Raw genomic sequence first — 25,839 nt, 5'->3', positions numbered from 1 at the left:
CACCCTAAGGTAGAGTCGATTATTTGGTCTATACGTGGCAAAGAAAATGGATCCTTTGGGCATGCCTTGTTGAGACCTATATAATCAACACACATCCTCCATTTCCCATTCTTTTTTCGCACAAGAACATGATTAGCTAACCACTCCGGGTGCTACACTTCCTTGATGAACCCGGCAGCTGATAGTTTTGCTATTTCTTCACCGATGGTCCTGCATTTCTTCTCGTCGAAGCAATGCAGGCGTTGCCTTACCGGCTTGGAGCCTAGGCAGATCTTTAAGGTGTGCTTGGCGACTTCCCTCGGAATGCTTGGCATATCCAAGGGTTTCCACGCAAAGATATCTTTGTTGTCGCAGAGGAAGCCAATGAGCGTGCTTTCCTATTCAGAGGATAGCGTGGTACCGATGCATACCATTTTGCCCTCAGAGCTGTTGGGGTCTACGGGGACTTCCTTAGAGCCCTCTACCAGTTTGAACGACCCGGTCGACTTCTTGGCATCGGGCGCTTCTTTGGTGACTTCTTCCCTGAGGGTGGTGAGCTCTCTAGAGGCAATGATTGCTGCGGCATGGCCGCAGCACTCGACTTCGCACTCGTAGGCACGCTGGAAGGAGGTGCCAATGGTGATGACCCCGCGGGGACCCAGCATCTTCAGTTTGAGGTATGTATAGTTGGGGACGGCCATGAACTTCGCATAACATGGATGTCCCAGTATGGCATGGAAGGTTTTGGGGAACCCCACCACATCGAAGGTGAGGATCTCAGTCCTGTAATTGAACTGATTCTCGAAGGTGACGGGCAGATCGATCTGCCCTAGTGGCAAGGCATGTTTACCAGGCACGACGCTGTGGAAAGGTGCTCGGATTGGGTGGAGGTTCGACCGATCGATGCCGATCTCGTCGAGCGTCTTAGCGTACATGATGTTGAGGCCACTGCCTCCGTCCATCAATACTTTCATGAGTCGCTTTGGGCTGATGATCGGGTCGACTACAAGCGGATACCTTCCTGGGTGCGGGACGGTATCCGGATGGTCGGTACGGTTGAAGGTTATGGTGGATTCTAACCATCGGAGGAAGGCAGGCATGGCCGGTTCAGTCATATAGACCTCACGGCGCGTGACCTTCTAGCAGCGTTTGGAGTCATAGGCCGCTGAGCCTCTGAAGATCATAAGGGCACCATTCCATGTCAGGAAGGCATCGTCTTTCTCCTCGGCGTCGTCTGTAGTGGTGGGTGGATCCTTCCCCTGCTCCCCTTTGTTGGAGCTTTCGGACAAGAATTTGCGCATGAGGCCACAATCCTTGTACAGATGCTTGACCGGAAAAGCATGGTTTGGGCATGGCCCCTCGAGCAACTTTTTTGAAGTGGTTTGGAGTGCCCTCCGCGAGCTTCCGATCACCCTTGCGGTCGGCCGCAGCCATAAGCGAGTCCTCACGCCGCTGCTTTTTGTTCTTCCTTTTGGCGAAGTGGTTGGAGGCGCCTTCGCCGAAACCCTCGTCCTACCTTGCCTTGCCGTCGGGACGGTCGAAGATCGCTCCGACCGCCTCTTTCCCTAAGGCATGGCTGGTGGCGATGTCTAGGAGCTCCTTGGTGGTCTGCGGGACCTTGTGTCCTAGCTTATGAACCAAGGACTCACAGGTGGTCCCGGATAGGAAGGCCCCTATCATGTCAGCGTCGGCTGTAATAGAACCGCCCAATTTATACAAGATCAAGTACGGCTGTCCGCGCTAACATGTTGACACGCGCATACTTTCACTCATATAAACCCGGTAGTCCGCCGAGTGTCCCAAAAGACCTCGGTAAATCAACATCACAACCAAGATTGCGTGATTAAGCAAATACACATCACATACGCAGGGTTGCAGTGGAAATAATATTACAAATGGGTTCACAATTAAAAGTACAAGTTTGGGTTTCAAAATCGATTAGTGAAAACAACATAGCTTTCAGAAGATTACATTAATATATGTTCCAAATACATTGCTAGCATAAGTGACATCATCCGACAAAAGCATATAGATGAGAAGTAACTATAGAATCACTGAGCCACCGGTGGTTAGCCACCATCTTCACAGGCCGAGAACTTCACCTGCAACATGGTGGGATAAACCCTGAGTACGAGAAGGTACTCAGCTAGACTTACCCGTCAAAACCAGAAATAAAGGACACCAAGGGTCATGCAAGGCTTATGAGATGGGCTAGCTTGACATAGTTGCATAAAAGACCTTATGAATATAGTGACCAATTTAAACTTAGCATCAAGTTTATCATCATTTACCTGTCGACTAGATTAGCACCTGTACTAGAGCACTCACTTATTAGGAGCAAACAATATTAACCATAGCAGGTATAATAAGGCTGTCATCATCATACCATCATTCCTGAACCATTATGTTATTTAGTGTATCTACTTTAGAGATAAGCCCGTCAAGTTCTCACTAACCGGTGAGAGACGGCGACTCGAATCGAATTACAACTCAGCTAAGGGGGTATTCCTAACTCTCACCCTGGCATACATTGCAAGAGTAGCCGTGGGTCACCTTTGGTACAACTCAAGAACCAAATTTGTGGGTTCGATCAGCGCCAGCACTCTCAGGGATTACCCTTCTGCCAGGACGATCAGGACTTTTAAATCACCTGCCCTTGGACTCACGCCTACGGCTCCCTTCCGAGGCGTACTTTATACTTATCGACTCTCGACCTGAGTTGAGCTACTCGGTTTCGTGGTCGGTCTCCAGACCCGGCCAACTAAGAGAGAGGCATGCGTTCAACATAAACAGGAAAGGCTCCAAGATTCGGTCCTTAAGCAACATAGACGGAGTCACTACAAATCAGCAAGCCTCCACCCGATCTCCAATTCAAATTAAGATAGGTTCTTTTCCACGATAGCAAATATAGCCAACCGTGCCATATGTATATCCCTATAGCTCGCAGGTGACAAGAAATCACCTAACTTCTACCGCATTTAAGCAGGGCTAAGCACTACACGAGCCTGAGCTACATAGGATTCAGGGTATCAATATCTGGACAAGGATTGGATAACCAATGCAGCAAGTGTTTGCATCCAACACCTAAACTTAATGCAACAATATATATGTAACAATAATACTTTAATTGCATTTTAGAAGTTAAGAGGTTTAATATGCTCTGGGGCTTGCTTGGGATCCGACACAAGTCAGTTCAGTTAGCTTGCACTTTCATGGTGACATCTCCGGTCCTAGCACTTGCTTAGTCCTTCCATCTTCGGGATATATCCACCAAACCAAATCTTTGGGTTTGGCTCCAACATCGCATCCTTCACGTGGTGCATCTAGCGTACCTAGATGAGATGCAATATGCAAGTGCATAAATATGAAGAATAGTACCATGAGACGCATCACAAAATAGCAAGTAAGACAAGCATAGTTTACACTAACACACTTAAGTACTTTGCGATGCTTAACTTAAACATCACACAATCTATCATGCGAAGATGGCAAAGAAGACGACAATACCAAGCATGACACAAGTTTCCCAAGATCTCAGGTGCTCTAACTCAGTCATCATTCAAGGTATAAGTCACACTTAACAATATACAAGCAAACACTATAATTGGAATCTGCCAATTTCTAGACATACAAACAGCAGCTACAAGATTTAGCTATAACTAGAGTCACAGAAATCCAAATGACTTGAAAGAAGACATTTTGGAAAGCTTATGAAATTATCTACATTTCATCTATTACCATCACAGCATGATTCCTAAGTTAAGTAGGTCGAAATTATACCTTTACAGAAACTGGTTCATACAAAACAGAGAGCAACAAATCATGTATTCTAACTTTAAATAGTTGTAACTCAAACACTACTCAGCCAAATGATACCAAATTTTAACAGAAGCTAGATACATAAATTATCTACAACTTTTGTATAAACAAGTTTCACAACAAAGCACATTATCATGAAGAACTTTGCTAGGTTCCCAGATCTGTCCATAAACCACATTTGCAAGAAAATAAATATTAACTTATGTTGCAAACACATAATTAGGCAAAACCAACTTTATCAGCATGTCACACATGACTAAAGAACACCAGAAAACCTAGTGTCCATGACCAAATAAATTCTTTTAATGCATTTCTTAATTTATTTTAGATAACAAGGTGACTTAATGAACATATACCAAAAGTATACAATAAATTCTACAAAAATTACAGTGGCTCACATATCCTCTCAATAGTCTACTGTACAAATTTTACTCCATTTGAATATGTATAGCAACCTCTATGAAAAAGACAAGTTGCTAAAGCAAGAAATCATGGGAGAGCAAGATAAACCAATAACTCACTCATGCAGCAACCAATGACCATGAAATTTTTACCACACCTCAAACATCATATGAGTAGCATGCCACAAAAAGTTCACTTCATTTGGAGCCCTAGATCTGTAGTTATGGAAAATAACAAATTCAACTAGCATTACAACCTTTCTGCACAAATCTATTTTTGCAGCTAAAACTTTAAACTAAAACATGTCATATTATAGATCTACTGCATAGACAATTTCACAAGGATTCCAAAAAGTCCTCATTTGCTATTTTACGAATTTCCTATGAATTTTCCAAACTTCAGCAAATTTCCTGCAAAAAGGTCCTCAATGGCACTATTCATATGAGTCAGTGGTTATGCATTTAGGCCCTCCCCTTTACTCGAATTTGAGCCCGAGGTCCTCCATGCGAGGTTGAAATAGAGGACGTCGGGGAATTGGCCAGTGGTGGTCGGAGAAGGGCCGACGGTGGCGGGGGAATGGTGGGGAAGCACCAGGAGGTTGGTGCGCACTTGTAGGTGGCCGCAGCTTGCTCCGTGGAGGCCCGACGCGGCCTGGCCACGTGAGCCAGCGACGGCCGCGGCAGCCTCTCCGGTGGCAGCGGCTACGGGGTTGGCCAGCTTGGCCAACAGGATCCAGAAGCGGCGGTGAGCACCCAGGGGCCTGCGCACACTCGTGGGGCCACTCAATTCGGCTAGAGGCGGGCTGGTTAAGCCCGGCCGCGCGCACAGGCGTCCGTGGCAGTCGCGACACCGGTGGCCGTGTGCTACGACGGTGAAGGAAGGCCGAGGAGGGGCACGTGAGGACTAGGTGAGGATGGTGGAGCCAGTGACGGTGGATGCAGGGCTGCCAGGCGCTCGGAGGTGGAAGAACGACGGCGGCCAAGCTCGAGCTCGCGGCGGCATCTATGGCGGCCGCAAGAGGGCACGCGAAGAGAGGCGAGAAGAAGAGTTGGGAGTTGGGAGGCGAGTCATCCTAGTGCTCCACTACTTGGAGTGCAGCATAGGGCACACGGCAGAGAGCAGGGCACGTGGCAACGGTGGAGGCGCGCGGCGTCCATGCGCGGCGACCACGTCGGCAAGTGGTCGAACAGGTGGCGGGCACCGGTGTGGACATGGTGGAGCATAGGTTTGGGCCAGCTACGGGCCGATTGGGTTATGGGCCCAAAACAAAGTTTGCTCTACATGGCCTGCTCTACGTTTCTTATTTAAGGTGCCTGATCATTTGAGCTCTGTAACAACGGGTAATTAAGCCTCAATATGATAGTGTCAACATGTTGATAACAGTCACGGGAACTCGCCTTCGGAGGTCAAAACTCGGTCAAACTCAGTGCAACTTTTTGTATGCTCTTCTCCATAATATAACCTTCAACTTTTATTTTTGGACCAACTCAAGTTGCTTAGCAAAATTTGGAGAACGCGGGATGTCAATGTCGATGTCAGTGAATTCTGGACTGCAAACACTGTCGGGCTGATTTCAGCTTTTTCTATTAGACTTTGAGCCTTGTTTTGATCCATTTTGAAACCAAATCATGACTTGGTCTTTTAACAAAGTTTGTTATAATAAAACTTTTATTCAACTTTCATTTTTGGTCAAACCTCATATCTGGTCTAGAAGTCAACTTTATTTCTCGGTCAACGCAAAGCCCTTTTTGCTATAGAATCTAGGGTTTCCATGATTTTCGGATATTTTCTCCATCTTTGCTCAACACGAACCCTTCATAACTTTTGTTGTAGAGTTCAATTAGAGTTGTTGGAGTAAGGTTGTAAGGTTTGGTTGATGTCATAGGTTTCCATCTACTTGATAAAGTAATTCATGCAAAGATATGACTTATCATTTCGTGTGACTTTTTGATTCCAAACTTCATGAAACTCTTCCAATGTTCAAGAGAGATTGATACTAAGGTGATGGACATGAGAGAGGTGTGTTTAACATTATTCAAGCATACATTTGAAAAGAGTCATCATGTAGGTAAAGGTGTGTTGTCCAAGTTTAAGTGCTGGCTCATTTTCATATGTTTGATCTAACATCTCCATCACCACTTAACATGTCATGGTTGAGCTCAACTGGTAACAAACACCTAGGGTGTTACATCGGCGATGTTAGGGAGCTCGTTGCACTATCGGGAAAAGCGCTGAATGTACCCACAGAGGGTTTCATTGGCTTTCTGGCAGCAATTCTTGAGGTCCCATGGGTTCCTAGGGCGCTTGTATGTGCCCTGGAAGTTCCCCACAAAGATTTCCCTCAGATCCACCCAACTTTAGACGGTGTTGGACGGTAGATGCTCCAACCATGCTCGTGCCAAATCGGCCAAGAATAGTGGGAGGTTGCGAATAATAAAATCATCATCATTCGCGCCACCGGCTTGACAGGCAAGCCGATAGTCTTCGAGCCAAAGTTCAGGGTTTGTCTCCCTAGAATATTTAGGGATATTGGTAGGTGGTTGGTACCTTGGTGGGAAAGCAGCGTTGAGGATGTGCCGGCCGAAGGCCTGAGGGCCCGGTAGGCCGGGGCTCGGGCTCCGGTCCTTGCTGCTATCGTAGCATCCGTCGAGCTGAGGGTGGTAGCTGCATTTGGCTCCTTCTCTTGAGTCATTGTAGGCACATCTGCGGGCGTCGATGGTGCTATGTGCATCGTGGTTGTGGCTGAGATGTTGATGCACTGGGACAGCGGTGTGCTGCCTGCCGCCTGGTGGTGTCTGGTGATCCGACGCGTCCCTAGCGGGGCATGCCGATGGCATGCACTGGCTGGTGTCGAGCTCACATCATCGAGACAACAAGCTCTCGGCCTGCTGCACCGCCGCACTCTCAAGCAACGTGCGAATTTCTCGGTGGGCCCGGTGATCCTCGGGCGTCGCGGTCTCTAGAAGGCCATGAAGCAAGGCTGTTGCAGTAGTGATGTTCTGGCTTGCCCGAGCGAAGTGAGGGAGGGTTCCATCGTCGGTGATGATCCTTTGGTGTACATTACGGGCCATGGTGCATGCGCGCCCACCGTTTCCGCGGCGTTCGATCTCACGATTGATTTCCGCGTACTCCCGCACGAGCCCTTGTCTGGCCTCATCGATCTCTAGCTTCCAGGCTCTCAGCTACTCCATCCTTACGCGAGATGGGGCCGCTGCCTCCCTCTGTACCTACCGTTAGGGTTGCCTATCGGGGTAGCCTCCTCCCTAGAGATGCTTTCGACGCGCCCCTTAGGGGTTTCCACCATGAAGCATTCCCAAGAAGGGTGATGGCTACCCTTGCTAGAGTCAGAGCTAGAGGAAGATCCTGGCTCCTCGGTGAGGAGGTTGTGGAGAGACTCCAGGACATGTTCAATCACCCCCACGAACTCGTTGTCCGCGAGAGGCTGAACCACACGTCGTGCCACAATGTGGCTAACAGTTGCCACAGTGTTGCGAAGACCGAATGGAAACATTGTCGGGGCACTCTGTACATGGCGTTCCAGAGAGAGGAGTCCTTCTCTGGAAGGCCACACCATGTCGTTGTTGTTGAAAAGGGCGAGGCGACACTGGTCCTCCCTAGACTGCTGGAGTCCAAGGGAGGCGCCAAGCTGGCACCCAAGCCTCTCATCATCACGGCCGATGGGGGAGAGAGATTGGATGGCGGCGTGAGCCCGTGCCAACTCTCCTCCCACCGTGATGATGAAATATAGGGTCCCGAAGCGCACGTGTGCACCTAAGACCCAGCTGATGTTGTGGTTAGCCATCCGTGGCCTGGTTTGGAACACGCAAAGTCCCCTACCTGGTGCGCCAACTGTCGGTGTGTCGAACAAACACCGGCTAATAAATTTATATTTATGCGCGTTAGGCCCGGATGGTGCACTAAAGAACACAAGGTTTATACTGGTTCAGGCCAAATGTCCCTATGTCCAGTCTACTGCTGCTCGTGTTATTAGCACCAAAAATGGTTCGTAGTAGGGGGTACAAACAGTCGAGAGAGGGACAGGTCCTTAGTCTCTGATGGGATGGTCGAAAGGACACCAAGAGCGTAATTGCTGCTTGGCTGCGTGTGTAATGCGCCATGTGTGTATGTTGAACTGAACTCTCATTGAGTTCCTCTATGTGTGGGTTGGTCCGTCCCCTTTGCGGGGTGTCCTGTCCTCCCTTTTATAGACCAAGGGGGAGCAGGGTTTACATGTCGGAGAAAGGAGGAAAAACCATAGGCCAAGAAGCCCCTCCGAAGGCGCCAGGTCTTTCTTTTCCTCTGAGACAGCCTTGCTGACATGGCCAGACGGTGTCAGGGACAGGCACGTTCACCGGGTGCCTATGTACTGATGAAGCCATGCCTTTACTTGATCTACAAGTGGTCACATCTAGTCCTGCCCCCGCGGGCGACATGTCGGGCTGGGGTGTTGACCCACAGCCCTGTGGGGAGCGGATGGCGCGGTGACTGCTTGTTCTTCCCTATAGAGGACGGGAGTCCCCTCTTGGACTGTAGTGATTGTCGTAGGTTTGTGTCAGGTTCCGCACCCGAGGGCTGAAGGCGGCGCCTACAACACTGTAGGGCGAAAAGCACGTGCCTACAACACTATTCAGGCTCTGCCATGCCTGGAAGGGTCTAAAGCGCCCGTCCTGTCGTACCCTAACAATACTTTCCCGCAGTGGCGCAGGGCATGGTCCTCGATGCCGCGGTTGACCCGAACGTCTTGTCTTACCCTATGCCTATCATCATGAAGGAGCGGGGTGTAGTTGTCAGGTGAGACGGTGTCCAGCCCTTGGTGGTCAGGCGAGGCGGAGCCAGCCCTCGGACATCGAGCGAGGCGGAGCCCGCCCTCGGACGTCGGGTGGGGCAGAGCTCGCCCTTGGTCATCGGGCGAGGCGGAGCCCGGTCCCTAGCCGTCGAGCGAGGTGGAGCCCGCCCTCGGGCGTCGGTCGAGGCGGAGCCTAGCCCTCAGGGGTCGGGCGAGGCAGAGTCTAGCCTTCGGGGGTCGGGCGAGGCGGAGTCTGGACTTTAGCCGTCGGGCGAGGGGGAGCCTAGCCCTCGGGGGTCGGGCGAGGCGGAACCGATCTTTCATCGTTTGGGCAAGAAGCGCAGTAGTGTTCTCGTCTGACCGGAAGTGTCGACGTCTGGTGGTTACTAGTTCCACCTCGTTGGGTACCCCGGTATTAGGTCCCCGACAGCTATAGTCCGCTATAGCTGACTTTTAGCCTCAAGATAGCCCAGCCACTAAATGTCCATAGCCCACTATTTATTACACTGCTAGAGTTAAATATTGTTTTGTGGGACATTTGAGGTTCATAAAAAACTATAATTTTAATATCTGATTAAAGTCAATAAGAAGTGTTGCTAACATGTTTATGACTGGTCTGTCCACTTATGATTATGATCGGAAACTTACTTGAGTTTTCACGTGCTAGGCTCGTCATTTATTGCAGAGATACATATATTTAGACTAGATTAGACAATAAACTATTTAAATTTTCTATTCACAGTTTGATTGGTTGAATCACCTGCTAATCCAGGTTTGAATAAGAATATGTTTCGGATCAAACTTACGTTGACAACTTTGTTGTAGAAAATTTTGTCTTACAGAAAATCCACTGTTGAAAAGTCTTCTACAAGTAAAAAAAAATAAAGTGTGAACATCGTTTTGCTGCGACAATTGCTTTGGTTCGTCCGTGTGCCACCCCATGCGATCGATCCCACCTCCCACGCTGTCCAACGGGCGAGCGAGAAAAGGAAAGGAGCGTAATGCGGCGCGGCCTCTAGCACCCGCGCGCCACGGTGGCCGACGACGCCGTGGCCGAGCACCCGCTCGTCGCCTCCCTCCGTGCACTCCGCCGCCTCGCCTTCTCCCCGTCGTCCCTCTCGGCCGCGCTCCCCGCCGCCGCGCTGCGGCCCTGCCGTCTGCCCCGTGCGATACCTCTCCCCCGCGCCGTCGCCCTTTCCTCCTGCGGCCCCAGGTCTCGATCACCCTGCCCCTGCCCTCGCTCTGCCCTTGCGCTCGTCGCGCCCGCGCCGTCGCCGTCGCCCGAGTCCCGAGATCCTGAGATCCAGCTCTGCTTCTCATCGCGAGATCCCGCTCGCTCCCCCTCCCCCGAGCGTGCGCTCCCCCTCACGAAATCCCACTCGCTCTCCTGTGCGTGCACTCCCCCTCGCGAGATCCCGCCGTGCGGCCGCGCCGTCATCCACGCCGTGCCCGTCCTCGCTCGCTTCGTGCAATTGCCCGGGGTATGCAGTACGCGCACACGCACGCAGGGCCACGAGGGGCACGACACTGGGCGCGGCGGCGCAGATCGCCATTGCCCGGGGTCAGCGGTGAAGGGAGGGCGGCAGCGAGCGGCCACAGATCAGTCTGACTGGTGGTCGCGGGTTGGGTACGCCCTCTCGGGAGCTGCGACTCGCGACTAGGCCGGCGGCGGCGCCTCCCTCTCCGCCCACAACATCCCTCTCTGGCCAGCACCTCCTCTTCCACTCCGGCCAGCACCGCGCTCCTCTCTCCGTCCACGGCGAGGGCCTCCGTCTCCTTCTACCAGTCGACGGACGGCTAGGGTTTCGGTCGACGGCGGCCGCGTCCAGAGCAGGCTCCCCCGTCGGCCGCGCCTCCCTCTCCCACCTGCTCTCCGCTGCGACATCGACGACACCAGGGCCTGGACGCACGGCGGCCAAGTCGCCGCGCTCGTGTTTGTGCGCGACGAGGAGACACCAGGCGGGCCGGTCGTCGTTGCGGCAGGGGGCCCGAGCCACCGCAGCCGGTGGTTAGGCCCTGTTTAGTTTCAAAAAATTTTCACCCCAAAGTGTCACATCGAATCTTGCGACACATGCATGGAGTACTAAATGTAGACGAAAAAAAACTAATTGCACAGTTCTCGGCAAAATCGCGAGACGAATCTTTTAAGCCTAATTAGTCCATGGAAAGCCTTAAGTACTACAGTAGCCCACATGTGCTGATGACCGATTAATTAGTATCATTAGATTCGTCTCGCAGTTTTCTGATGGGCTCTGTAATTTATTTTTTTTATTAATATCCAAAAACCCCTCCCGACATCCTTCCGACACATCGATGTGATATCCAAAAATTTTTATTTCGCTAACTAAACACAGCCTTACTCTCGGCGCGGCTGTGTTGGTCGTAGATTGACCACACGTGCTGCCCGTGCGTTCAACTCAGGTGAGCGTCCCTCCCTTCCTTCTCTCCACTCTCTTGCATTTTTTCCTCATCCTCAGGTGAGCCCTTTGTTCAGTTTTGTTATGCATTTTTTTCCCTCATCCCTGCAGGTAGGATGCGGCCAGCAGTTCCAGGTTCTGGCTGGGAGGATTTTTCAAGGTACGTTTTCTTTAGATGATTTGCCCTGTGGTTTCCTTTCCAGTATTTTTTCTGTTATAAACACACTGACATTCTCAGCAACTCTCTTTTTTCTCACAACTTTGTAGATTGATAATGATGCTTCTCAATTTATTGGTCCACTCGTATTAACCTGTTGTTAGAGGTTTGCTTCTCATTCCATGACATTTGAAGCCAATAACATGGAAGTGCTTATTTATGTATCTATGCACAAAATTTTGTATAAATTGGTAGATATTTCTTTACATCAATCACTCGCCCCCATCATTAATAGTGCTACTGAAGTCCATTGATTCTGGAACAGACAGTGTGATTATGTATATCTTAACATGCCTTAATTATTTGCTTTGAACCATTTTTTTTTCTTTTTTTGGCAGTCTACGAAAAAAGGTGATCCATCTCGGAACGGGTACATCTATGCCTTCTCAATTTTTGCAGGAGTGGTATGGATCATTTTCATTTCCTTCAGGTGTATTTGAACTTCCAACCAACAATTATGGTACTTATGACTCTTCTATTTTTCAGTCACGGGGGGTTCTTGCTGAGGCATAGTACTCTCAGAATGTCATGCGTGTGGGTAGGCATCCTTGGAATCACTTGTTCCACTTTCTTGAGATCACTCTTCTACTTAGGTTGGCTTGGGAATCATTCCTGATTTGTAATAACACGTGGTCTGAACTTTTGTTGTTATACAGATTGCAACTGTTTTCCACAACTCGTTGCGATCAACTAATGATAGTCGTAGGAAGCTTGCTTCTGGGAGGATTACCAATTTGATTTCAACTAATGTGGAGTCCCTTCAGGTATACTTTTGTGTTGGACTTGCTCATTGTTACAAAGGATGGAAGGACTGAAGGAAGAAGTGACATGTGTGGATACCATGCATGCTAGCCATTCATGTCCATCTTTTTTGCACCCTTCTAATTTAGTTTGTACATTTGCAGCAAGTGTTCCTTGTCCTTGTCATAATCAGGGAGGTGTGCTTCACATCAAGGCCATAGATCACCACAACATGCTGACGTGCTGAACTGAACTTCAGGAATAGCTAAATAACTCCTAGGTGAGATGCTCCCCCCCACTAGCACCTGTTTATCTTTCTTTTGATATAAATATGACAAATTTTATCCATCTAGATTAACAAAAGATACAAATATGACAAATTTTATCCATCTAGATTATGGAGGTAGCTTGGTCAGAATTTCTAATCTGAATATCTACATTTGCAGGTTTGCTCTAATGGTTGTTGACAGTGCCACAGCTCTGTACAGAACTGATTTCTCAGGAAGAGGAGAGCTATCAGCTAGGCAAATGCATATGGCTTCAGAAGTTAGCAGATGAGGTTGGTATAAAATTGTTATTATTATTTTTTGTCTTCAAGAACACCAAGTCTTCTCTTTATGGTTTTTGTCTTAGCTTTCAGTCAAATGAAAATGCTGTTGCCACTGGATATCCCTTCATGATTTTTTGCTATTCTTAATTTGATTTGATTGATCATGGCAGTTTGGAGTTGCTGTGGTTATCACCAATCAAGTAGTAGCACAAGTGGATGGCTCTACTATGTTTGCCGGACCACAGATCAAGCCCATTGGTGGTAACATCATGGCTCATGCTTCCACAACAAGGTACTGTACATTATACCAGTTATCACGAACTAACTGGTTATCTCCAAGACCCAGGTTCTGTTCTGTTCCTATCCATATCATTTATTAAAATGTCGATACTGCCTCCAACTCTCCATCAGGCTCGCTCTTCGCAAGGGAAGAGGGGAGGAGCGGATTTGTAAAGTAATAAGCTCTCCCTGCCTGGCTGAAGCTGAAGCGAGGTTTCAGATAGCTTCTGAAGGTGTTGCAGATGTCAAGGGTTGAGGCCGTCTTATCTCTGCATACAGTGTACAGTGGCTTCGTCTCCAGTGCTTGTCTTAACTCAGCCACTAGCATTCAAAGTATCCTTTCTTCCGTGTTTACTTTACTGCACGCTAGCAAATTTGGTAGCCTAGTGTTTGCTGTCTGTTTCATATTCTCTTGATTAAGTAAAGCCCTAACTTGTAAATTGCAATGTCTGTGAGTACAACTGGCTAGGAGATCTAAGTATAGCTGTATTGTTCTGTTCCGCACAGTGCTTATTGTGTTGTTAGTTTGGAGGTGCACAAATATAGGAATTGCAAATCCGCTTGTGTAGTGTATCAGTATTACAGTATGATTTATATTACTCTACTTCCTGACAGTTCTCTTGATTCTAGAGTCTTTCTCGTGCAGTTTATTTGAATAAGATAGTTCTCCTATTGTAAATGCAAATCAACCACGGTACAAGTCTTGGATTTCGAGTCAGCTTTGTGCTACACTTGAATATATGTGTTTCTGTCTTTGGACATAAGTGCGTAGAAACCAGCGCTGCACCGCTGGAAAGATGACATAGGCTACCATCTCCTCTTGTGATTAGTACAGTTACTGTTAGTATCATCATTAATGCCCTTGTTGGGTTTCAACTCTGGCCTGCTCCAACTTTCTGGTGACTAAATGGCTTTGTTTTTGTTGTCTGTACTGCCAATGCTTGGTTTCCATTTCTCTATAAAAATGAATTTCATTGTCTTTGAGGCTGTCCCCTTTGTGAAATGGAAAATGATAACATGAATTTCTAAATTTCATTGTCTTTTCAGGCTGTTCAATTTGTGAAATGGAAAATGATAACATGAATTCCTAATACGTCGCTCTACCTGCTGACCGCATCTCCGCCCGTGGGGGAGGACACGGCCGCTGCCGCCCGCCCTGCGCGGCCTCACGCTGGAGGAGCTCGCAACGGCGGTGTGTCCATGGAGGACGAGGAGCCCGTAGACTCGCCAGCCTCCGCCATCGTGGACTGAGCGTTCCACCTGCGGCCTGCCCTGCCTTCCTCCTTTGGATCTGCATCGTAGGGGAAGTTGCAATCCCACTCCCACCTCGATGCACAGGACTCGACGCAGGGGTTAGTGCCGCCATGGCCTCAACGCGTGATGGACGATGGCTGACACCGTCGCTGCCTGGAGTCCGAGATTTGGAACGGCCCACATTGATCCAGCAGTTGCGACTCTCGACTCTAGGTACAATTCGATTTGACCGTCTCTTCCCCATTCTCATTGGTTTTTGGTTTTGATCCGTGTTGATTGTGGTTTTGATGGTGATTTGTTTGTGTTGTTCCGAGAACCATTTGTTGCCGAGCTTCATGGACACGTTGGCTAGAAGTGGCAGCGACAGTGATCGGAATGGCAAAAAATAGGACAAGAGCATTCAGCGCTAGCCAAGAAAGGCATGTTCAGGTACGTGGACCGCCTCCTCCACGAATCCACCCGAGCCTTGCGTTACTTTAGCAAATCTGACAACACCACATGCCTAGGTCAGTGCTTGCATCTTCCGATCCATCTATAGCAGCCAACCAGTATGGGAGTTAACTTGCCCTTCCAAATCAAGAAGGCCTTTTCATATGTCACATCTTTTTGGATGAATTGCTTGATATACTTTGCCCTGCTACAGGTTGCCAGGCTTTCCTTGCAATAGATAAAAGAGCTATTCTCTGCACATAATTAGTGGATGAATCCTACCTATATATATTAAATGGGAACTTTGCAGATGCACGGATGAATTCTCTCTATTTTCAGTAGTGGTCATGTGTTTTTGAAAAAGGCATTAGAAAAGCAAGATGCATATGAACAATTTACAGTGGTGGTCACTGAGAAGTAGATATCGCAATGCTTTCATGCTTTTCTCGCATGCTCATGCCAATATGTCATGCCTTAGTAGAGCTTCTAAAGTGTGTCAAAGTGTATGCTCTTATCTACTTGTTAAAGTTATGTAGATAAAATTATTAGAAAATGGTGTCCTCAAATTGCAGTTGTTGTTTTAGCAAGGTCGGTTTCTCTTACTATATGGTCAAAAAATGATGAAAAAAAGTTGTGTTAATTGTAATGTGTATTTTTTGGTGTGCCCACAATACAATGTGAATCAATTTTCTACTCTGCAGGAGTTAAAACATTGCATGGTATGGGATCATCGTTGTCTTCCTAATGCTTTGTAAAGGTAGACTTCCTAATGCTTTGTTATCTTTTTTAAATAACAGATTGTTGAAAAGCCTGTAAGCTATTACCACAGAGAGTGTTTTCATGTGCTATGTGACTCCGAGTATTATTAATGTGTAGCTGTCTCTTTTTTTCAGATAAGTAGTGAACAATAGACAATTGAGACCCTGTTTCATTTATAATCAGTTTTTGGATGCCATATGGGTGGTTGGGGTGGTATCCAAAATATTTTTTAACTGCTCCATGGAAATTAAACAAAATCGATGATTTCACTTCTTCATTTTACTACGGAATAAATTTATCTTTCTGAAATAGTGATTTTGTTCGGTATAAAGAGAGAAATCAGTGCTAACTGATATGCTGATTTTTTTGGCTTATCTAAAAAGAGTCCGAGTATTCAACTCAAAATAAGATAGATCTTTAAGATAGATCTTAAACAACATGGAACCATGTGATCCTCTAATATATAAAAAGAGATGTGTGCCAGTTGTATCATTTGTACTGTTGCAGGTATCTTAGGACCACTCAGTGGTGTTCTTCGATCCATGCTTATGATTTTTTTGGTTAAAAATACGACTTTTTGTGCTTGTAGCAGTGCACAGGCCAATACATATATTACAATAACTCTATTTCGCAGATTGGAGGAGAAGAAAAGTGAAGGGGAGCAATTTGATCAAAAACAAAAGTGAAAAGTTGTAGATTGAAGGAGAACAATAATTGGTTGATCATTTTCTAACATAGATCATCATACAATGCATCAATCCCTGGATAGAAAAGGCATATAGGTAACTCTATTTCATCTTACAATTGATGCAAAAGTTAAAGCTCAATTGCCAGTGAGTTATGAATCATGACCCATACACTGGATTATATGCTTTTATAACATAACTGTTGTATTTGTGTATGCTCACTACCCCAACGCTCCAAATTGTTTCTTCGTCTTACCAGTGTTTTTACATAGCCAATTGTACGTAGCGCTATCTATATCCATAGCAAGATCTAATATCAGGATTTTGACAGTGTTAATTGTTGAGAAGAACATGAACAAAAGGTAAAAACTGTTAAATGATAATATTCCCAATGAATATCATCTATAAAGAGGTTCTAGCTCTATAGACAAGATAATATTGCCTATTAATACTTTTTTCATGATAATCAAAAGTACCTTTATTAAACAGTACCGTTATTTATCGTGCGATCTGTGTGTTTTTAGTACACAAGTTTTGCTGTCCCGTAGCGACGCACGGGCACGCTACCTAGTCCATAATAATTATTTTTGTAAAAAATGTCAATGGAAAAAATTCACCTAAAAGGGTCGCAGATGTAAAAAAAAAACAAAAGAAATCTTAAATAAAGAAATCGACGGAAGGCCCACAAAAAATCAAACGGACGGGAACTAAAGTGCATCCAAAGGAACGGAGGAAAGAAAATCAATATTGATTAGACCCAAACTGAACTGGACATGGACATGGACATGGAAAAAAGGATAAGGCACGGAACCGGACAATAGATCTAAACATGGAAGAAGAGGATTAGAACTGGATGAAAATAATTATACGGCAGAAATTTTGGCCATAAATATAGAAAAGTAGATAGTAGAATAGGATTAGGATTCTTACCCAAGTTGGACTTACAAGAATCTATTTGGATTAGGATTTAGATTCATACCTATACAGGCTACCTCAAAAAGACATACAGATGTTATTATATATAGAAAACAGAAGAGTTGCAGAGAGACGAACAAAAATAGATTTTATATTCACGGAGTTAGTTAGATGAGGCCATACAAAAAAAAATACGTACCATTCTCAAAAAAATGGGTACCAAAAAAATAGGATGAAATTTTACCTTTTTATTATTAGATATAGATATAGATATATGTATAGATATATAGATATAGTAGACGAATACTTGTACGTAAAAGGATTGGAAATTTTCCTTTTCATATAATTGGAATGTTTGCACTAAACTTCTTCTCCCACCAAAAAGTTCTTCTAAGGAAAACCAAAGGAAAAAAGTTCATCTAATCAATTCAGGAAGAAAACTTCCACACTTCAGCCCACGAACTAAAACGTGTCATTTCACACCTTTACTGAACTTTACCTTCTTTTGCTTCTCTTTCCAGAAGTCCTCTTTTTAGGTTTTCCGATGATACATGATAACATCATGCCCTATGTTACAAAATATTTTCATATTTTCTTGCATAGGTAAGGAAGGGACAACCGGACAAAGTAAAGCTCTTTAACATTTAGTGCACAAGAACATGCTAAAATTAATGAAATATTATGGAGATATTCTGTAGTATAGGGCAAGATGCCATGTATAACGCCAAGATTTGAAAGAAGATAAATCAGTTAACCCTATAGCTTCAAAAATGTCATAATATCAAATAAAAATAGGAAATGAGATATTGATCACTTACTCGATCTCGCTGCGGTCCACAGTATGATAGTCTTTTTTCCATTCATCTGTGTCCCCGTAAACAGAACCTTCACGGTGGCTGCTATATGGAACTATGGCTACAGAACCATCATTTGCGAGACGAATCTATTAAACCTCGTTAGTCTATTATTTGACAATATGGTGCTATAGTAAACATGTGCTAATGATAGATTAATTAGGCTTAACAAATCCATCTCGTAAATTAGCATCCATCTGTGCAATTAGTTTTGCAATTAGCTCATATTTAGTCCTCCTAATAAGTATTCGAACATCCGATGTGACAGGGAGGATCCAAACGGACTACCCTGTCAACAGAGTAACTAGGGATGTCTGCTGCCCCGCTCACGTTTTGTTCCTCGTCACTGACCATGATTTCGCCATTCTGACCCTTGGTTGCCCTTCTATCGGTGTCCATCAGAACATCCCACATTTCCCACTTGTCCTAGGAGCTCCTTCATCACCATAAATGACATCCACGCTTGTCTTCCTCCCATCTTCTTCGACATTGGCAGGATGGCCATAGCCATAACGCGCAATGAACTCCTTGATTGTGCCACTATTCTTAACATTCACTATTCATGCGCTGGGAGCAGTAGCGAATGCAGGATGGGAACAAAGAGGGCTAAATAATGAAGATTTAGGGCTAGAGCTAGAGATTAATGGTGATTTGAGGCTAAATAACCGTGGTCTAACGAAGAAATCAGGCTCACTAGGGGGGCTGTAGCCCCGGCAGCCCCCCTTTGGATCCGCCCCTGGCTGGGAGTGCTTGGCCGGGGAAACCATAATGTCCTTGACAGAAGGTATGAGTGGTCTGCTGTCTGGTTTGGCCGATTCTTCCTCGTCTCTTACTCCACTGCCGCTGGCCATGCTCCAAGATCCTTGGGGAAATCTATCACCAAAGAGCATCCGATATCAGCATCCGACACAAATAAGATGGCATCATCAGTGAAGACTAAAATCATAACGGGAACATTATGTAAGCCAAAATTGATTTCTATTTTCGGACTTTCTTTCTCTGTTTTGGGAGTAGGTCGAACCAATCAGAAGATTTTCTCCCATTTGCTTTAAAGATCAACATAAGAACGGTAAGTATACAAAACCCAAAGCTGGATACAATCCAGATTGAAAACTATCAGAACCAGCTAAAGGCCCGTTCGGTTACAGTGGAACGAGCCTAGGAATTATTTCAACTCACGAAGCTTATACAAATTTAGATAACATTCCAGCTTGGAAGTTTTTTAGGTAGTCATTTTAGGGGAAACAAAAGGTCTAAAGGCGCAAACTTTAACAACAGAACAAGAAAACAAATTGGGAAACACGATGGGCGGGTGAATCGGTAGCCGCCATGAGTGGGAGCTGCCACCAGCGAGACGAAGCTGATGCCATAGAGGAGAGGAGAGGTCTCGAAGTAAAGAAGAGGGGGTGCATCAGGGCAGGAGTTTTAGGGCCTATTTCGTTGACCGTATGTCTTCACGGCTGCAGCAAACGCCAGACCCATCACGTGTAGGTCCAACACATTTAGTTCCCTGGCCGAGTCACTGGGACAGGCCAAGCGCATGCAAAAGGGTGCTACGAGATAGGCCCAAGGGAAATGCTAGAATCAGCGAGCCAGTATTGCACTTATAGAATTAGCATATTGTCGATGTTTCACCACCGATAGCCTGCCACAGGGGTACCCGGGGCAGTTTGTTCGGGCTTCGGCGTATGCAGAACTCGATGGTAAACGCAAGAGACAGTCGATTTATCCTAGTTTGGGCCCTCGACCGTGATCGAGTAATAGCCCTACGTCCAGTCGGCATTAGCCTCTGCGTTGGATTGATTGTCAAAAGTCCCGTCTCCAGGAACCCCGCCCTCCTTTATATAGTCAGGAGGCTAGAGTCCTAGTCGGTTTACAATGAGAGTTCCTAGTAGGATTACAAAATAATACTACTACTAAGATTACATGGAAAGAAACCTAGTTAGACTAGATCTTCTCCCTTCCTTGAGGGGTATCCCGTGGGTCCCACATCGACAAGCCCCCAAGCACTTCATGGTTGAGCTCTGGAAGCCTCATCTTGTTCCTTCAGGTCTTGCCGAGTAGGAACAAGCGTCGTCCGAGCGCTTTCTTGAGCAAAACCGTGTAGCGCTTCATGAGATCTTCGGGTGGTGTGTACTTTTTTTTGAAGAAAAAGTACTCCCATCTGGGTGTAGCCCCCGAGCCTCTTGCTATTTGGAACAAGGAGCTAGAGGGTCTTGTCTTGAAATTGCTCTGATTCTTCGTCGAAGGGCTCCCGAGCATATACCCGGGTTCTTTATCAAAAAGAACTTGGATATAGCTCGTTCCAGGTTCTTTTTGTCGTGAGGCCTTGGAGTGGTCTGTCTTGAAGAAGTCTTCTTGGTGACGTGCGTTTTTTCAAAGAAAAAAGTGCACTCACTGAGTGTAGCCTCTGAGCCTCTTGCTATTTGGAACAAAAAGTTGGAGGGTGTTGAATCTTATGTTGTTTGAAAGCTCCTATCTTGAAGAAGTCTTCTGAGTGATGTGTGCTTTTTTGAAGAAAAAGTGCACTCACTGAGTGTAGCCCCCAAGCCTCTTGCTATTTGAAACAAGGAGCTGGAGGGTCTTGAATCTGAGTTGTTCAAAGAACTGAAAACCTCTTCTGTTGCAGCCTCCGAGCATATATCTGGGTTCTTTTATTCAAAAAGAACTTGGATACAGGGTCTTGACATATTCTCTGGTAGTCTGCTGTTGTCAGATGTAGCTGTATGGAGGTGGTTGAGTGTAAATGCTGTTTGTTCACGTGTTGTACAGTGTTGGTATATTCTTCCGAATATGCTCGTTCTTGAGTATTGTTCCTTCACGCCTGAGTCCTCTTTCATTGAATTCTGTCTTTTCACTGTGTTCTTTGTTAGGTTTGTTCTGTTGGTGCTCCTGGTCCATGTGCACTACTTCTTTGGTCTATAAATACCCTCCTGATGTGCTGTTTTGATTCATCGAGCATTTTGTTGCGTGGTCTGAAATCTCTGTAGTCATGAATTTGATAGTTTGTGAAGTAGAGTAGCCCCCGGGCGTATTTTGTAGTTCTTGTATATCTTGTCATAACTGGAGGGAGTCTTGTGATAGGGATTAGAGGTAGACTAATCTCGCAGCGGCATTGTACCAGGAAGTACATGACGGTAGTTGGAGGAAGTCTTGTGATGTGGGATACGTTCCTTCATCCAGTAGTTCTGGGTTGATCCTCCTCGCCTGCCCTGCGACTATCCAGTGCAGATCAACACCTGATCCGGCATCACATCAGACTTGGGTAGACAGATGCCTGCAGGCCTCCCCTGGTCCATGTTGTTCCGCCGTGCTTCTAATTTCCACCTTGGATGTACTGCGTTCGTCCTTAGAAGAAAATAGTGTAGCCGAGCGTGGTTTGTTCTACCGAGTAGCAATTTGTAACACGTAGTCGTTCCAGAGCCTAGTTGTGTCCGGATTCCTTTTTGCTACCTTGCTTGTCGTAGTACCGAGTTCGTTGGGTCTTGTAAGATGTGTAATCTTGTATTTTTTGAAGCCATTTGTAATGGAAAGAATCTTGTCTTCTGAGTTGTCATTCTTTTTTCTACTGATGTTCTGGTTGTTTATGAGATTCCTAAGTTCTTTCTATAAGAACCGGGTTCTTGTGTTCCTTGTGAGGTAACCCTTCATTGCTTCATAGTTGATGAGTTCTTTTTGTAGAATTATGATAACTCTGCCATGGTGCTGGATGGATAAGTCTAAAATCTACCCGTTAAATTGTACCATTTGTGTAGAAGTGTGCCGTCCGTCATTTTAGCTGTGTCAGTTGTAGTGAGAAATGGATCGTTGTGTTCTCATGCCATGTTTAAATGGGCCTAGTGGGCCATGTTTTTATTACTGTAAAATCTATTTAAAGGCCTTTCTTCTTTTTTTCTTTGCTGCCCTGCTTTTGCCTTGAAACCGTAGTCTTCAAAACTCCGCTGTCGCCATTGTCGCCGTCATCTGAGTGCCGCCGTCTGAGCATCATCATTTCTTAGTGCTTTATTGCTTTTGCTAGTATATGGGTAGGAAGAAATCAGCGAGCAAGTCCTAGGCAACCTTTGTAGACAAGGAGGCATCGATTTCTATGATTGAAAATAAAGAATTCATGGCCTTGAGGACTGCTTAGAAGATCTGGCCGACTCCGACTATGACTGAGGATCAGTTGCGTGAGCTTGTCAGTGATGGTCTGATCCAGGGCAAGGAGTTTGCTGATTGGAAAGCTCTAGGCCAGCATCGGGTCCCAACTCTAGGTCCTAGTGAGATTGTTCTTTTTGTCTCCTTTATCCATGCTGGACTCTGCCTTCTTGCTTCTGCTTTTCTTCATTGATTTCTCAGTTATTTTGGGATTAGCTTGAACCATCTTGCTCCCAATGATGTCCTTCATCTTTTTGTTTTTGTTCACCTTTGTGAAACTTTTCTTGGAATTCCTCCTTCTCTTTCTCTTCCGTTACTTCTTCTGTCTGAAGCCTCAACCCCACAGCGATGACACCCATGTTCTTGGTGGCTACGGGATTCAGTTTTGTTAGGGTCGTAAGAGTAAATTCTTTGATTATGACTTGGTTGATTCTGTGAGGGATTGGCGTGCCGACTGATTTTATGCCGCCAATATGATTCCTCCTCTTGCTGTTCATTCTAGTTCTGGTCCTGTGGTTAATGACCGATGGGAAAAGAATCCCCTAACGATGGATGAGCTCTAGACGATCAAGCCATTTCTTGAGAGGATATGTACTCTGAAACAGCAAGACTTGACTGGCTTTGGGATCGTTTCCAGTTTTCTTTGCTGCCATGTTCAACCTCTGAAGGAGCAAGAGAATTATGGTTTTGAGTACTCTAGGGTGGAGGACCCTTCTCGTATGGTCCCTACCCTTGAGTTGACTGATGAGGAGGTGCTCGAGCGCCTTCAGAAGATGTTGAAAGGAGTAAGCATCGTCCTGCATGCTGTCCCTGAGTATTGTGCTAACAACCCACCTCCTGCTGTGAGTTATTTTTTCTTATGCGGTTACTTTTTGTATTTCCTTTGCTGTCTCCACTTTTTGCTTAATCTTTCTCGTCTGGTTGTTTTACTCTTTTATAGGAATTGGGGCGTAACTTCATTGATCTGATCCCCCTTGATGACCGCCTTGCCATGGTGGAGATTGGGGAGAGTCTTGCTGGGGCATCTTTAACCAGTAAGTTTCAAACCACCACAATGTTTCCTGGTGTTTCTTCTGCAGTTCTTAACGCATATGTAGAGTATGTTCCTTGTCTAGTTCCTCGAGCTCCTCGTAGTGTTAGAAAAAGGGGGCGAGCAGATTGTTCTTCTTCTGGTTTGTCTGCTACCAAGAAGTCTCGCCAGTCGAGTACTCGTCTAGGTACTCAAGTTATAGGTAGCATGCTCCTAGGTGAGCATATTAATATGTTTGTCTTTTCGTTGTTTGTTTGTGCCTTTAACTGAGTACTTTTCTCCTTTTTTAGATGGCACTGTGGTTGCCTTGTTTGAGAGTGAGGAAGATGAGGATGATGATGCGGCCCTTGTCATGCGTCGGTGAGTTGTTTTCTTGTTTTTCTGTTGTTGAACACCTCTTTTTGTTCTGACTTTGACCTTGTTCTCTTGTAGTAAGTGGTCATCGAGCTCGAGTTCTTCTAGGGCTCCGGTACCAACCATGCCACTCCTGTCGTAGAGTGGTGGTGATATTTTTGCTGCTATAGTTCCCCCTCTAAGGTCTTCTGTTTGTCTTGGGGATTTTATGAAGAAGAAGATAGCTAAGTGAGTGAATCTTGGTTATGTTTCTTTGCATCTGTTTTCCTTTTTTTCTGATTCATATTCTTATCGTTGAGTTTCCTTATCATCTTGCAGACCCTCGCCTTCCCTTAAACCTCAGTCAACCTCTTGTCAGTCCTCTGGTGCGCCCTTGTGTACTGAGTTTAAGGACTCGGAATGTAAGGTCGGCGAGGTGGCTATGAGGGAGACAGGGTTCCCTAGTGATCACGCTGCTGGGGATTTGCTGACTCTGGGGGTGACCGTGGCCATGGCGGTGGATTCATCTGAGGAGGTAGTCGGGGCTTCCTAGGATGTGGCCCTGGTCTTGCCTTCTTTGCATCATTTGGCTTCTCCCTCTGCTCCTCTTGCTACTGGTGGTCAACATTTGGATGGTGATGTGTTGCAATAATTCGATGCCACTTATCGGTTGTCAGAGCTGACCGTTGCCTGGGGAACCTTTGCAACTTCTTTTGGGGAAAAACTCCAGGTAAGTTTTTCTAAAGTTCTTTCTTTAGATGTTTGTCTTTCTTCTGTTCTTATGTTTTGTTTTTCTCTCTCTCTTTTTGTTCAGTCTTTTTCTCGGGATCATACCGGCTTCTTTTTCTTGTCTGAAACTGAGAAAAAGTTGTCTTCTGAGGTTTGGAGACCGAGCGTCAAACGCACCAAAGGGAGGAACGGGCTCTCTATGCCTGAGTGGTTGAGGCAGAAGAGCGGAGGGATGCTGCTGTCTAGGAGGCCTTGAAGAATGTAGAGGCCATGAAGAATATGGAGGCCATGAAGAAAGAGTGCAATGGTATTGTGGGTTCTTTTTTGTTTCCTTTTGTTTTCAAATTTCCCTTTCTGCTGACTTGTTTTTTGGTGCCTGGTCTAGCTCTCCAAGTTGAAAAGCAGAAGCTCTCGGAGGGTATTGAGGAAATGAAGATACTTGTTCACAATAATCACAACAGGGCTGAGGAGGTAATTACTCGTGCTGAAGAAGAACTCACGCTTGCCAAGTTGATTAGGCGTGGAGCTGATAGGGATCTTGTGCAGGTCCAAAAAACTATTGAAGTCTTGACTGGTAAGTTGGTGATGGCTACTGAGAACTAGAATGCTTTGTAGAAATCATTTCGATCAGTAGCCGACCCTCTCCGGACTCCAATAGATGATGGTCAATCTTGGGCTCAGTTTATTCCCCAAGTTCCGACCCGTTTCTAGGAGTTCGTGAAGAGGTGTGCTCAACTATGTACCAAAAATGTTCTTGCCCAGGTTCAGGTTCTTGCTCCGGAGGTCCCTTTGTCCAAGATTGCAGAGGAAGCCGAGAGTCAAGAGTATCTGGATGCCGTTGAAAAGGTGGAGCCTGAGGTCAAAGATTTAGCCAGGAGGATTGTGGATAATCTTAATATTGATATTTCTTCTCCTAATGACGATGCTTGATGTAATTGACCTTTGTACTCCAGCCTCTGTAATAGGATATTATACTTCTTTTTGAATGAAGATCCTTTATTTTTTGTTGATGTCTTCTTTGCCTAGATGTCTTCACCTTGTTTATTCTTTAAATGAGTTGTCCAAGTGATCAGAATTTTTTCCAAGTAGTTGTTTGTTGGTCGTGGTGCGTATCCACAGTTTTTGGTGGTCGTGTTGTTTCATCCATTGTAGGATCGCTCCTTGATAGGTCGAGTGTTTGTATGGCTTTTATCTGCGCCGTGTAATCAACTCGGTATATGTAGATCGTTGTCTTGACATATATTCTTGATTTGTCAAGTGCTTGTCTGGCTTTCATCTGCGCCGTGTAAACAACTTGGTATATATAGATCATTGTGTTGACAAACTTTCTTGATTTGCCAAGTGCTTGTCTGGCTTTCGTCTGCACCGTGTAAACAACTCGGTATATGTAGATCGTTGTCTTGACAAACTTTCTTGATTTGCCGAGTGCTTGTTTGGCTTTCATCTGCGCTGTGTAAACAACTCAGGGTAAGTAGATCTTTGTCTTGACAACCTTTTTGTTCTTGTTAGTACTGAAAAGACTT

General features: G+C 45.9%; 2 protein-coding genes across 6 annotated transcripts; one reads left to right on the top strand and one right to left on the bottom strand.

Annotated features, from left to right (window-relative positions):
* Window positions 1–152: 152 nt before the first annotated feature.
* LOC136548779 (uncharacterized) lies at window positions 153–941 on the bottom strand. Its single transcript, XM_066540183.1, has 2 exons — window positions 465–941; window positions 153–377 (listed from the first exon to the last, which is right to left on the bottom strand). Exons 1-2 carry the CDS (start codon window positions 939–941, stop codon window positions 153–155), a joined length of 702 nt encoding a protein of 233 aa, XP_066396280.1.
* A 10,563-nt stretch (window positions 942–11,504) lies between these two features.
* On the top strand, window positions 11,505–13,496 carry LOC136552027 (ABC transporter C family member 11-like). Of its 5 annotated transcripts, none has more exons than XM_066543573.1 (8): window positions 11,505–11,563; window positions 11,959–12,024; window positions 12,107–12,158; window positions 12,277–12,384; window positions 12,526–12,641; window positions 12,808–12,920; window positions 13,082–13,203; window positions 13,323–13,493. In XM_066543573.1, exons 1-5 carry the CDS (start codon window positions 11,520–11,522, stop codon window positions 12,580–12,582), a joined length of 327 nt encoding a protein of 108 aa, XP_066399670.1. In that variant the 5' UTR covers window positions 11,505–11,519; the 3' UTR covers window positions 12,583–12,641; window positions 12,808–12,920; window positions 13,082–13,203; window positions 13,323–13,493. The 5 variants fall into 5 exon arrangements, 1 of the variants encoding a protein (XP_066399670.1); XR_010782726.1 differs by adding an exon at window positions 11,671–11,726 and having other exon boundaries at window positions 11,512–11,563; window positions 11,959–12,158; window positions 13,323–13,496; XR_010782728.1 differs by having other exon boundaries at window positions 11,518–11,726; window positions 12,107–12,154.
* Window positions 13,497–25,839: the final 12,343 nt, after the last annotated feature.

Source organism: Miscanthus floridulus, chromosome 4 (genome assembly GCF_019320115.1).
Source record: "Miscanthus floridulus cultivar M001 chromosome 4, ASM1932011v1, whole genome shotgun sequence".
Taxonomy (NCBI): Eukaryota; Viridiplantae; Streptophyta; class Magnoliopsida; order Poales; family Poaceae; genus Miscanthus; species Miscanthus floridulus.
The sequence above is the reverse complement of the archived record's forward strand: the minus strand, read 5'-3'. Positions and strand labels throughout refer to the sequence as shown.